This window comes from Prionailurus viverrinus, chromosome B4 (genome assembly GCF_022837055.1).
Source record: "Prionailurus viverrinus isolate Anna chromosome B4, UM_Priviv_1.0, whole genome shotgun sequence".
Classification (NCBI taxonomy): Eukaryota; Metazoa; Chordata; class Mammalia; order Carnivora; family Felidae; genus Prionailurus; species Prionailurus viverrinus.
Genome location: NC_062567.1, coordinates 39,510,998 through 39,525,506, shown reverse-complemented (window position 1 = coordinate 39,525,506; position 14,509 = coordinate 39,510,998). Strand labels below are relative to the sequence as shown.

The following is a 14,509-nucleotide window of genomic DNA, read 5'->3' as shown; positions in this document are numbered from 1 at the left end:
TCTTGGTTTTGACATTTGCCATCCACTTTAAACAGTTTCTAAGCGATCGTGTTGAGGCAAGTTTACCTGTGGAGTGTACAAGAAACATATTTATGGAAAGAATTCAGTTGGATTTATCATTATAGGACTGGGAGCAAATAGCGGGCATTAAATAACAGTTCATCATTCTTCGCGAATTTGTCAGGAATTGAGGGTCCCATTTAAGAGTTTAAGAGGTTCACATTTTCCAGAAAGATAACCAGAATGCACATCGGAAGTGCGGCAAACTATTTCAACAAGTGCTTTTAATCCGAGATTAAAAGGTGCTATCAGGCAACTCATCAGGCTGGGCATTTTAAACGTTGAGACGCTGGAGGATTAAAATCCACCACGTCTACGACTGGGTCATACATTTACCATAGGTACCCAGTTTGAGATTACCGACGGGCAGATACCCCTTTTTTGCCAGGAAACTATGGCTAAATAGTGACTTCTGTCAGAAAAAAAATCCTCCAGATTCCAACACAGTCCGCCTCCTTCCTAAGCACTGCGGGCACCTGCCAGCCGCAAGATGGCGATTACCCCAACCACCTTTCCGAAACGGAGATTTCCATAACGCGAATCGCCGCGCCCTGGAAAGGAAGTTTTGCCATTACCCAAGATGGCGAACTGCGCAGCTTCACGGTTTCCAGCTTTCAATATGGCTTCCCCAACCCGCACCACCGGAGGTTAATCTCAGGAACCAAACTAAACTCGCGCGGAAGTGGCGTCAGCGGAAGTTGCGCCTGGCCCAACTTCCCACCCCCCCTACGCCCGCCCCCGTTCCTTCGCCCCGCCCCCGGTGGCGCGGAGTGCAGAGCCAAGATGGCGGCGGAGTTGGAGTACGAGTCTGTTCTGTGTGTGAAGCCCGACGTTAGCGTCTACCGGATCCCTCCCCGGGCCTCCAACCGCGGTTACAGGTACTAGCCCCGAGGCTCTGCAGTACACGCATACCGGGTCGGGGATGACAGTGTCCTCCTCAGGTGGCACGCAGCGAGTCCCCGCCACTGCCACCTCTGAGTTGTCACTTTGCTAGCCTCCCCACCAGGGTTGTTCTCGCCCCGTCCTCCTGTTCTTTTCCCACTGTGGCATGCCAGCCTGGTTTCCGCCGCTTAAAAAAATTTACCATCTGCGTCTTCCCACCCCTCCTCCCTTGGGCCCCTCTGGGTTACCCATCTGCTCCCCATCATACCCATCCCGTCGTGCCTGCTCCATCGCCTGTCACCTTTGGTTCATTCTTTCTTGCGTCCTTCGGTTTCTCCTCCTCGTCGTACCCCCTCCTGACCTCCCTGTCTCTCATAAACATTTCCAGTACCCCGTGCATAATGGTGGGTAATCATCGTGTCGGCCGCTCTCTAGGTGATACGATTTAATCTTTTGTGCCAGTCTTGCCACCAAGCATGATCCGCCGTTTGGTTTTCCTTTCACTTCTTTTGCTAGTGGGCAAAGGTTATGATGGTACGTTTTCCAGTGGTTGTCCGTTCTGTTTTTTTTTTTTTCCAGTACATTTTCTTGATGATTACATGGTATTTTCTATTTTCCTTTCCTCTCTTCTTAATCTCTCTCATAGCCTTTCTCTCCAAAGTTAATGCAGCATTTTCTCTGTAGGGCTAACCAACCACCTTGTGATCGCGTGTCGGTGAGGTTCTGAGGATGCTCTAGGCAGTCATGAAGTCATGTAGTGGAAGGAGTTAACACGTTAACCGGGTTACATATTCAAAAATACGGGTATGAACCCTGACAGTTTAACAGCTGTATGATTTGGGACAAATCGCTTAATCTCTGCAAGCCTCAGTTTTTTCATCTGTAAAATAGAAAAAAAAAAAGTGATCAGAAAACCTGCTCTGGTTCTGTACCTCAGAGAAGTTTTTGGGAGGGTTACGTGACATAATATAAGAAATGTGAAAAAATTTAGGAGACAGGAAAGCAGCATATTAAATACAAGGCACTGTTCTTACCCCTCTCTCGTCCACCTCACCATCATGATTTTCCTCTTGGCATTTATCATTGCTTTGGCTCTTGTCCTCCTCCTGGGGCCATTAGCTTGCCTCCTTACTGGGGTTTCATTCATCATGGATCACTCTCTTCGTGCTTGCTGACCTGTGCACTAGACACTGTGGGTTGCACGTTTTGGCGGAGGTGGTCCTAATTCCAGTTTTTCAGTCAGGCCCCAAATCGACCACGAATAGGAATCTACGTGCTTTTCGATGGTAGTTACTGGTAGTGGTGTGTGAGTCAGCAGGGACATCTGCTGCTTTGGGCTTCCCGAAGGAGTGACCCTGCCATTCTGGCTTAGGTGTGCTCTGTGCGGGCCTCCGTAGCGCCACTGCTGATCTCTGTCCTAGTGCTCTTCCTTCTGTATTGTAATTGATTGTTCCGTCTGCTGTTTCTCCAGGCTAGCTGTGAACAACTTGAGGTCTTTTCTAAGTTTATAGTACCAGGGTCTAGTACAGGGTCCTGCACATAGTTGGCACTCTGTAAACGTGGGAGAAATTAGTAGATTCCACTTCATCACATAAATTAGCAGTGATTGAACTGTTCAGTAGTTAAGACTTCCGAAAGGGTATGATACATCATACAGTGGGGTTTTCTTCTCTTTCTTCTACTTTAAGCTTTTTCAACGACCTTCCTCCTCTCACCCACCTGCATTCTCAACTTTCACTTTCTAGTTTATCCACAGCCTTTTATCTGCATGTCAGTTAACTGCACTGAGCCATCAAAACAATTTCTTAATTTTCCTCTATTTCTTGTTGTCTGTGTTTTCTATGCTTGTTATTGACATTTCTTATCCTCAAGAGGCATTTTATCATTAGCCACTCTTAGTATAGTGAGTGAAGAGAGCTGAACTAAGTGTGCATCGAGATTCCCATTTATTTGCTGGGTTACTCTTGGCAAGACACCTAACTCTTTTTAATTTTTTTTTATTTTTTAATTTTTTTAATGTTTATTTATTTTTGAGAGAGACAGAGATGGAATGCGAGTGGGTTAGGGGCAGAGAGAGAGGGAGACACAGAATCTGAAGCAGGCTCCAGGCTCTGAGCTGTCAGTGCAGAGCCTGACGCGGGGCTCGAACTCACAAACCATGAGGTCGTGACCTGAGCCGAAGTCGGACGCTCAACTGACTGAGCCACCCAGGCGCCCCACACCTCTCTTGAACTGTAGTTTCCTCGTTTGTAAAAATGGATATACTACTACTTACCTTGCAGTATCCTTTCACTTAATTTTCATAGGAATAGGCATAATGCTTGGCACGTAATAAGTACTTGATAAATGTTACTTTTATGCCTTTTTGTCTGCCTAATCTTGTTTACAGAACCCGTTTTACATTATGAGCATGACTTATTCTTTAGGCTGCCTTTAAAGGAAAAACTGGGATTTTTAGGAAGCAGGAGGAATACTTTGAGTGATTAGTAAGATTGAGGGAATGAATGACTTTGATTCACGTAGTGTAAGCTGTTGCTTCCCAGACTTTCTCTGACAATTTAGATCGATGAGAATGTTAGAAATGATTAGAAAATGGTTTCCCAACCTATGAAACTGTTGTCATATTCATCACTGCCCTTCCCCTCAGCTAAATCATTAGTAAACTCAATAGTCTGTTTTAATGTAATGAGAAGAATGCTGGACTTCGAAGTTAGGCATTACTTCCTGTGTTACTATTCTTCATTGAGACGGACAGAGATGGTAGGCTTTCCATGCCTATTCCAGATGGTTGCTGTAAGGGTTTATTACTGACGTCAGTGAAAATTTGTGAAGTCAGTTCAGAAGACCAGTGAAACCAAGAGTTCCTCGGACTAGGTCTTGGGAATGGGAAAGGAACGAAGGCTCAGGGCTGAGGGAAATTGCTGCTGGGGATATCCATTCACTTACTGAGGATTTGTTAAATATTGGCCACTGGACATGCAAGATAAATAAGCCAAGGAACCTGTCCCAGGAAACACATCTAGTAGGCTTGTTCCTGATATATTCAGTACACAGTGTTTAGCTCATGGTGTGATGGTAGAATAAGTAATGACTCCTTAAAAAAAATTAAAACTCAGGGACCTTTAGAGCATTATAGTGTGGATCAGATTCAAGTACTTGAGGCACCGCATTAAGAGATGAGGGCATGACAAGGATTTATAAATCCTGTTCAAAACCTGTGCTAATTTTCATTTTTTTTTTCCTTTCCACCTTTGCTTCTTGTTTAGATATATTTTATTGTTACCTTTCTGCCTTGCAAGTATTAGTCTTCAGGTTTCTGAGGGATGAGGTTTTTTATTTAAAGATTTTATTTATTTATTTTTAAATTATTATTTTTTTAAGTTTATTTATTTTTGAGACAGAGAGAGACAGAGCATGAATGGGGGAGAGTCAGAGAGAGAGGGAGACAGAATTGGAAGCAGGCTCCAGGCTCTGAGCCATCAGCCCAGAGCCTGACGCGGGGCTCGAACTCACGGAACGTGAGATCATGACCTGAGCTGAAGTCAGACGCTTAACTGACTGAGCCACCCAGGTGCCCCAAAGATTTTATTTTTTTTTAATTTTTATTCTTTTTGAGAGACAAAAAGAGAGAGAGAGCACAGGATAGAGGCAGAGGGAGAGAGAGAATCCCAAGCAGGCTCTGCCCTCAGTGTGGAACCCCATGCGGGGTTCGATCTTGTGACCGCGAGATCACAAACGCAGCTGAAATTTAGAGCCTGGTGCTCAACTGACTGAGCCACCAAGGTGCCCTGAGATTTTATTTTTATGTAATCTCTGTACCCAACACGGGGCTTGAACTCACAACCTCGAGATCAAAAGTCACATGCTCTAGAGATTGAGCCAGCCAGGTGCCCCATGATGAGTTGCTTAATAACTTTTACTTTGCCCTCTCTTTTCCACACGCTGACAAAAACAAACTCACAAATTCAGAGCTTTGTAAAATTGGTCATATTTAAATAATGTCTTAGATTTCCTTCAAATTCATGTATCACACAGATTATAAGTATTCAGTGTTTTGTAATGTTTCCACAGACATCTGTATCTCTAGCCCACATGTTTTTCCTGAACTCCTGACTCATATTCAAATGCCTTCTCTGTATCTTCACTTGAGAAATCAATTTGACGACGTCTCCAACTCAACATATTCAAAACTGAACTCCTGAGCTTCTTAGACATGCTCTACCTATAGCCTTTCTGTCTCAGTTATTGGCAGCTCCTTTGCTCAGGCGAAAAACTTCAGTCATCCTTGACTCCTCCTACCTCACATTCAGTCCTTTAGAAAACCCCGTTTCTTGGCTTTAAATGTATCTAGAATCTAGCCGCTTCTGCTCCTGTCCCTTCCTAGTCACCGTCATGACTCCTGGATTGCGGTGGTAGTCTCTTAACTATAATCCCCCTGCTTCAGTATTTACATTGCTTCTATGTACAACAGACAAGGTGATCCTTTTAAAGTCAAAGGAAGATCATGTTTCACCTCTGCTTAAAACTGGTACTGGCTCCTTTTTCACTCAGTAAAAGCTAAAGTTCGTACAAGGCCTATAAAATTTGCCCCTCTGTTACCTCACCCCCACCTCATCTCTTACTTTATTCCAGCTGTAGTGGCTTTCTTTTTGAGGGCAAGCATTCCAGGTACACTCGCACCTTAGCACCTTTGCACTAATTGTTTCAAACCTGGAGCTCCTCCCCCCCTCCCCCCAATATCTGCATGAGTAACTCTCTTGCTTCCTTCACATTTTTGCCCACATGTCACCTTGTTTAAAAAAAATTTTTTTTTTTTTAATGTTTATTTATTTTGGAGAGAGACAGAGACAGAATGCAAGTGGGTTCGGGGCAGAGAGAGAGGGAGACACAGAATCTGAAGCAGCTCCAGGCTCTGAGGTGTCAGCACAGAGCCCGACACGGGGCTCGAACTCAGGAGCTGTGAGATCGTGACCTGAACTGAAGTCAGACGCTCAACCAACTGAGCCACCAAGGTGCCCTTCATTTCACCTTGTTAATAAGGCCTCCCCTGACTACCCTCTTGAATGCTGCAACCTGTTTACTCTCCCACTACCCTCCCGATTTCCCTTTTCTGCTTCTTCATTTTCTTTCTGCTTTAGCACTTACCATTTTCTGAGATACTAATTATTTTACTTGTTATGCTTATTTTTTATTGTCTATTTTCTATTAGAATATAAACCTCACGAGGGTAGGAGTCTTTGTTTTGTTCATTCACCTAGAACAGTGCCTGTGACTTAATATGCATTCTGTAAGTATTGGTTGAATTCAGTGAAAGATGGTAATACATTTAGGGATTTGGGAAGCCTTCTGTTACCCAGTATAGTTCATTCAGTAGACTCTGTTATTACTTGATCAGTAAAACACTATTATATAAAATATCATCTGCATTGTGGCAGTATAGTACCATTATGACAGTTAGTTTTAATTGCTTGTATTTGTACTTTTACATGTTTTTATTGATGCTTATTAGACTCCAGAATTCTTAAGGAGTAACACTGTCTTTTGTTTGCTTTGGATTATATGTCATATGAGGCATCTGGGCAGCAGGGATCATGAGTTATTCTTGTTAATTATTTAATAGGTAGAATAAGCAAGAAGGGAAATAGAAATACGGCAAATGATTCTGTGTAGGTTTTTCGTAATAAAAGCCATAGACTTGAGGCTTCCTATTTTCCTGTCCTAGGGCATCTGACTGGAAATTAGACCAGCCTGATTGGACTGGCCGCCTCCGAATCACTTCAAAAGGGAAGATTGCTTATATCAAGCTTGAGGATAAAGTTTCAGGTAATCTGTGCTGGTGACCTTCTAACATATTAAGGGTATTAGTTTGGTGTGCCTTTTCTTTTCCTTTTTCTTTTTTTCTTCTTCTTCTTTTTTTTTTTTTTTAATGTTTATTTATGTATTTTGAGAGTGAGAGAGTGAGCAGGGGAGGGGCACAGAGAGAGGAGAGAGAGAGAATCTCCAGCAGGCTCTGAGTTTTCAGCGCAGAGCCCAACACGTGGCTTGAACCCACACACCATGAGATCATGACCTGAGTCGAAATCAAGAGTCAGATGCTTAACCGACTCAGCCACCCAGGCACCCCATTTTTGGTGAACTTTTATAAATACATTTAAGTTGGAGACTGGAATGGAAATATTTGTTAGAGTTTTAGATTTTTGCTTCTTTAGCTCAAGGAAGTCCTTTTCTTACCTGTTAGGGGAGCTCTTTGCTCAGGCACCAGTAGAACAATATCCTGGTATTGCTGTGGAGACAGTGACAGATTCCAGCCGCTACTTTGTAATCCGGATCCAGGATGGTACTGGTAAGGGATCTGGGATTTTGAATGGGTGAGGTTAGGAAAATAGGTAATGCCTTTCAATAAAGTGCGTCTCAGTTGCATTTATCTTAACTTCAGTTTACTAAATTTTTCCACCCCTTGCTCCACAGTTAACTATGGTTGCTAAAGGACAAGGATTAACATGTTGTTTGTAATAAATAAAAACAAGTTCAAGAAATGATAATTAATAGGTGGATATAAATAAATGTCTATCCAACCAAAGAATTCATACGTATTGCCCACTCATTCGTTGTTTGTGGTGGGTTTTGGTGGGACTGTCTTAAATCATCTATGTCTAGGGCATTTTCTATCTTTTCTCCATAGTCTATATCAGAGGTGGGCAAACTTTCTGGAAAGACAGATGATGAATATTTTAGATTGCAGGCCAAATGGTCTCTATTGTAGCTACTCAGTTCTGCTGTTGTAGTATGAAAGCAGCTATAGATAATATGTAAACAAATGGGAATAGCTGTGTTCCAGTAAAATATTATTTAAAAAAAAATTTTTTTTTTTTTTTAACGTTTATTTATTTTTGAGACAGAGAGAGAGCGAGCATGAACAGGGTAGGGTTAGAGAGAGAGGGAGACACAGAATCCCAAACAGGCTCTAGGCTCTGAGCGGTCAGCACAGAGCCCTATGCGGGGCTCGAACTCATGGACCGCGAGATCATGACCCGAGCCGAAGTCGGCCGCCCAACCGACTGAGACACCCAGGCGCCCCATTATTGACAAAAACAAGTATGGCAGCATTTGTCTCTTGGGCAATATGTAGGGTGTGGACCCCTGGGCTGTGAGAAATGTTTCACATTCACAGACTTTATCTAGTTAAGGTAACTGTTAATTTTCATTGGGTGGAATTTTCCCTGAGGGACACTTCCTGTTCTGAGTATTCCTGTCTTTTTCACAGGGCGTAGTGCTTTCATTGGCATTGGCTTCACAGATCGGGGTGATGCCTTTGACTTTAATGTCTCCTTGCAAGATCATTTCAAGTGAGTGATTCTTGTCCTTAACCGAGTTAAACCTTGGCTAAGTTAACCCTGAACCAAGCTAAAGGGTTTTGGAAATGCTCCTCCTCAGTTGAATGGATACTACCTCTTTTACCTGCTGGTTTCTGTATTTGATAAACTAGTTTGTTACGAATTTGAATCTTCCCATTCACTGTTTCCTTACATCGTCTTTGTGTCTCTTCTGTCCTTTCCTTATAGCCCAGGATATGTTTTTGGTCCTTTGTACGGTTTTGAGATGATGCATTTGCTTATGCCTCTGGAGGAATTGACATTTGCTCTCTTAAGTGGCCGAGGGAGGCATATAGTCACAGCAGGACTGTATGTGAGAGAGGAGGAGTTACATGCCAGTTTTGTTGCTTTGTGTAGCTGACGTGTTGTATGTCTTCTGCAACGACATTGCTTCAGTTTTGCCACAGCTGTGGTGGACAGCGCCATGCACTGTTGCTTCCTACTTCAAGGGCAGGCATAAGTCTGCTTTTCTGCCTCAGAACTCTGAAATTGTGGAAGTGCACTCAGTTGGCACAGGGATGCAGCCCGGAAGGACGGAGGAATTAACGTCCCCTCAGGGGCAGCCCTCACCCGTGGCGAGTGGAAATTGGCGGCCAAATGCCCTCCTTTGGAGGGACAAGTTAAATATGCATTCTGAATGGCTCCTCGGTGATATTGAACCCTGTTGCCCTGTTTTGGCTTTTCTTCTTTTCCTTCCTCACTTTTCATGTTCCTTCACTCTGCCTTCTGGAGTCCTGTTTCACATAAGCCAGTTACACTCAAATTTGTGTGTCAGCTCTGCTTTCAGGTAGTCCCAAATTGAGCTAATTTACTCTTTTACTGAAGGTGGGTAAAGCAGGAATCTGAGATTTCCAGAGAATCTCAGGAAATGGACACTCGTCCCAAGTTGGATCTGGGCTTCAAGGAAGGACAGACCATCAAGTTGAGTATTGGGGTGAGTATGGTTTCTTTCCTCCCACTCCCTGAATTTCCATAATAAGCTTGTGACTTTTTCTTTCTCTTTCTTCTCTGTTTTCTTTTTTATAGAACATTACAACTAAGAAAGGTGGTGCTTCCAAGCCCAAGGCTGCGGGAACTGGGGGCCTGAGCCTGCTCCCGCCCCCACCTGGAGGCAAAGTCACCATCCCCCCACCATCCTCCTCAGTTGCCATCAGCAATCATGTCACTCCACCACCCATTCCAAAATCTAACCATGGAGGTAGTGATGCAGGTAAATCTCTCTGTTACTTTGAACTCAAGACCCTGAGAACAAAAGTTGCACATTGCACCCTCTGAGCCAGCCAGGCGCTCCGTCTCTGTTACTTTTAACTTTGAGAAATCATCTTATCTTTTCTTTCTTTTTTTTAAAAATTTTAAATTTTATTTAAATCCAAGTTTAACATGTGGTGTAATGATGATTTCAGGGGTAGAATTTAGTGATTCATCACTTACACATCAAGAAATCATCATATCTTAAGTTTCAGTTGGGTACCGTACCCCTGTTTGCCAAGGGGAGTATTGATGTTTTTGCTATTAAATGACACTTGGTACCGAAAGGTGATTCTGACAGCCTTTAGCAAGGAATTTAAGCTTTTCTATTGAACCGAGAGTCATGGTATTTGGTAGGTTTTTTGTCAGAAAATGAGTGGATATTGGGGCACCTGGGTGGCTCTGTTGATTAAGCATCTGACTCTTCATTTCAGCTCAGCTCTTGATCTCACAGTTGTGAGATTGAGCCCCGCATCAGGCTTCAAGCTGGGTGTGGAACCTGCTTGAGATTGTCCCGCCCGCCCAAAAAAAGAAAATGAGTGGTTATTAAGAAAAAGACTATTTCCTTCATTGTACCTTGGTTAGATGCTAGTAGGCCTGAGAGTCAGATGCACTCAGATTTTGGTGAGAGCTCTGCTTTTTTTTTTTTTTTTTTTTTTAATTTTTTTTAACGTTTATTCATTTTTTGATAGAGACAGAGCCTGCGTGGGGGAGGGGCAGAGAGAGAGGGAGGCATAGAATCCAAAGCAGGCTCCAGGCTCTGGACTGACACAGAGCCCGACGTGGGGCTCGAACCCACGGACCGCGAGATCATGACCGGAGCTGAAGTCAGACGCTCAACCGACTGAGCCACCCAGGCGCCCTGAGCTCTGCTATTTTATATCTGAGTGTACTTGGTGATATTATTTCCTTTTTTTGTCTTAATGTCCTTATCTACATAATGGAGACTTAAAACTACACCCAGATTGTGAAGGTGAGGTGGCCTGACGCCACCTAGCACTGTCTGTGGCGCAGAGCAGCCACTAAGTAAACGTGATGTTTTCATTTTTCCTGTTTCTTCGCTAGGGCAGCTGGGAGACCGTTAGACAGCATCTGGGTTCGTGAATACATTTTCACTTTTCTGTACCATCTAATGGCAAAAAAGAATAGATCTAGTTCTTTCCATTTCAAGAATGAGAATATTAGGGGTGCCTGGGTTTGACATCGACTCAGGTTGTGATCTCATAGTTCGTGTGTTCGAGCCCTGTGTCAGGCTCTCTGCTGTCAGTGCAGAGCCTGCCTTGATCCTCTGTAGCCCTCTCTGTCTGCCCCTTCCCCTCTCTCACATGCGTATGTATGTGTGTGCTCTCTCAAAAAATAAACATTAAAACAAAATAAAAGAGTGAGAACATTAGAACGTGAAAAGGAATTTTCCTGAGATTATTCATATAATTGACTACTAAGAGTAAACTTTTTCTTTCTGGAATTTTGAGATAAAAATGGTTGTAACCTACTTCTTTTCATAAGTGTCTCCAGAAGGCACTGGGGGGATAATGTCTAAGATTTATTTTTAATTTTTTTGAATGAAGCTTTTTATTTTAAGATGATTGTAGGTTCACATGCAGTTGTAAAAAATAACAGAAAGAAATCCTGGGTCCTCTTTACCCATTTTCCCTAAATGGTAACTGTTTGTAAAACCGAAGTGGAACAGCTTAATCAGGAAATTGACATTGATACCGTCTACTGATCTTATGTAGATTTCACCAGCTACACGTGTTCTCATTCGTGTGTATATGTGCGTTTAGTTCTCTGCACTCTGATCGTGTTAGGTTCCTGGATCTGTTACCACGGTCAGGATACAGAACGGCTCCCTCAGTGCAAGGATCCCTCACATCATCCTTTTATACCCACACCTCCCCCCGAGTCCTGCCCCACGCCTCCTCTAACCCTTGGCGATCACTAATCTGTTTGCCATCTTTATAATTTTGTCACTTCGTGAATGTTATATAAGTGGAAACATACAGTACATAACCTTTGGGGATTGGCTTTTTCCACTCAGCATAATTCCCTTGAGATTCATCCAAGTTGTGTACATCAGCAGTTTGTTTCTCTTTCTTGCTGGGTAGTATTCCATGGTATGGATGTACCATAGCGCGTTTAACCGTCGTCACCCACGGGGGAACATCTGGCTCATATCCAGTTTTTGGCTCTTGCAGATAAAGCTGCAAGGAACATTTGTGTATAGATTTTGGTGTAAGCGTAAGGTTTTATTTCTAAGATTTTTATTATGCTTCCCCTTTTCTTTTTCTTCCGTCTGCCCTGTATTCAGATATCCTTTTAGATTTGGATGCTCCTGCTCCTGTCCCGGCACCAGCACCAGCTCCAGTGTCTGCAAGCAATGACTTGTGGGGAGACTTTAGCACTGCTTCCAGGTATGAGCTTAGTGAAACCAGCATACTGTCAATCAGGGTACAGGGAATGTTACCGTCCAATGAAACGTCTTAGGCAGGAAGTTTAGGTAAGGAAGTAGAGTTAGTGCTGGGGATGGTGGGATAAGAAAGCTGTAGGGTGAAGTTTGACTGGGATGTTTCAAGCCTTGATGAGTAGAATTTCTGTGAGGTATAGTTTCAGAAATTCTGGGCAGTGATTTCTTGGAAACTATTAAGTGAAGAATGGAGTAGCTGTCCTAATTCCTTTGGCTTTCTCTCTGTTCTCCTGTCTTGCAGCTCTGTTCCAAACCAGGCACCACAGCCATCCAACTGGGTCCAGTTCTGAATAGCATTAAGGACAGACTTGAAGAAAAAAAAAAATGACCTTGAGGGCACCAATCTGTGAGGGAAGTTAGGAACCCCTTCTCTTCCCAGAACCAAAATTACTGGACAATCTTTTTCATAGCTCCTCCATTGCATTCAAGCTGGATCACGTCACCCCCCTATGTTGTTACTTGCGTACAGCCGAGGAAGAATCTCTCATCTCCTGTCCACTGTTAAGGCAGGGGAGTGGTGGGTCTTCTCATACTTGTGGCTGACTATGCAGGGCCCCAAAGGCCAGGTCTCTTTGAGGGAGAAGTGAATTCTAACATCTGTAAAGTTGTTCTTTTCAGTTCTTCAACTTATTTCAGAATCCTCTCATGACCCTGTGTGCCTCTTTGTGAAGCCCTATTTAGCAATTTCAGGGGAGACAAAAACCTTGACATTTCCTTTCCCACTAGCCTACGACCCTCCAAATGGACTGGCCAACCTCAGTGTTTACAGATTCAGAGTTTTGACAGGGATAGGTGTGAAGAAAGACCTGTTTCCTGGGTCTCTGAGATAGACCCTCCTGCAGGCTTATCCTGTCCAGTGAACATCCAGGGCGGGGGGCAGCTCCATCACCCTCGTGTGTTTACATTGTTTCCTCCTGTGCTCAGAGGGTTTGTTGGTGGCACCTCCACTGTTCTTTTATTTGTTGAATAGTGCGACATCTTTGATCAGTGGGTGTCTCTTGGATGAAGGAGGTTCAAGGGGCTGTGTTTTCCAAGTTATATTGTAGAGAAGCATTGACTTTCTTGCAGCTCCATCTGGTGGCTGCATTTGAAGCGCGGCATTACTTTGCATTTGCCCCATTATTTGACCTGGAGTTGAAGCGTTTAGAGTTTTTAACCTGATCTGTAGAGCAGACGGGTTGCAAAGCACGTAACTCTTTTTCAGTACCCACATTGCCTTGCTGCCTGGGTATCTGGCCCCTTGCGTGAACATTTCGTTTTCAGTGCATCTAGCCCTTTCATAGAAAGCTGCTATTACATACATTGTCACTTATGAAGGAAGCTGGAGAGTCCACGGCACTAGCCGTCCTGGGTTCTGCCCGAGTGACCGCTTCGCTAAACCATCACAGAGGGTATCTCAAAAGCAAGTTGCTCTCCCACCACTTTCCCTTCCCTCTACCCCACCATTCCTTTTACAGTGCTGTGAAGACAGTTCCCTTTCTCAAATGAATGGGCACTATCAATTGTGTTTGTTAATGGGCAATTTTGAGGGTGAAATGGGAAGATCTCGTTTCTTCCTTCAGCACTTCTTTGGATGTGTACACTTTGGGAGGCTCGTGTTTAGTTTCAAAATATAGTCTCTCTCCTGGATTTCCTTCTTGACTCTTTTTAACTTTGGGTCCATTTTTTTCTCATTGCCTCCTGTTCCAGGCAGCTCTATTCTTACAGAGCCATGGCAGGGCTTTTTAAAATTCCAATAGAAAACACTAAGTGGAAAGTCTATAGAATCACTAGTGACTGACTACTGGGAAACTATTTTCTCAATCTTCCTCCATGTTGTGTTCTTTGTATTCTCAAGATGATAATATATTATGTATTTGAATTGCTGAAAAACTGAAAATGAAATTTAAGATATATGTATATAAAGCGTATGCTGTATTGGTGCAATAATGGTAATTAAAAATATGGAAAAAGGTAGTGTCTCCTTTATCTTTAATTTGCCTATTTCAGTGCCTTTTTAATTCAACTGACCCAATATAAACGGGCCAGTAGGTAATAAATGGACATTTTATATCTATTACTCTTTTTCAAGAAATAGGGTTTCATTCAGCAGTTCAGGCTAGACTTCGGTACTCATGGTTCTAAACCCACAGAGCACTCCACTCCTTATAGAGATCGTATATATTAATTATTTATTTGCTGGTACAGTTCATTTCTTTTGCTTCAGATTATCTTCATGATCGAGGCCACCACTCACGTCCCAGAACTATAATCAGCATCAGTGAGGGGGATCTGTAAGACATGGAACTAAAGACAGAGTTATAGACTTTGGAAGCCAGAAGGATCTTGGAGTTCTCATTCAGTACTTTTCACAGAAGGTGAATCAGAATGATACGTGTGCTTGCTTTTTTAAATAAAGTAACACACTGCTCTCTGTAGAGATTCTGATGTACCTCCTAGAGTAGGGCCTAGATGTCTTTCCCACCCACGGCCTTTCTTATCA

General features: G+C 43.2%; 1 protein-coding gene across 1 annotated transcript; it reads left to right on the top strand.

Annotated features, from left to right (window-relative positions):
• Positions 1 to 824: 824 nt before the first annotated feature.
• On the top strand, positions 825 to 13,980 carry NECAP1 (NECAP endocytosis associated 1). Its single transcript, XM_047868111.1, has 8 exons — positions 825 to 938; positions 6,665 to 6,765; positions 7,181 to 7,285; positions 8,207 to 8,288; positions 9,141 to 9,249; positions 9,342 to 9,525; positions 11,872 to 11,974; positions 12,269 to 13,980. Exons 1-8 carry the CDS (start codon positions 844 to 846, stop codon positions 12,315 to 12,317), a joined length of 828 nt encoding a protein of 275 aa, XP_047724067.1. The 5' UTR covers positions 825 to 843; the 3' UTR covers positions 12,318 to 13,980.
• The last annotated feature ends 529 nt before the right edge of the window (positions 13,981 to 14,509 follow it).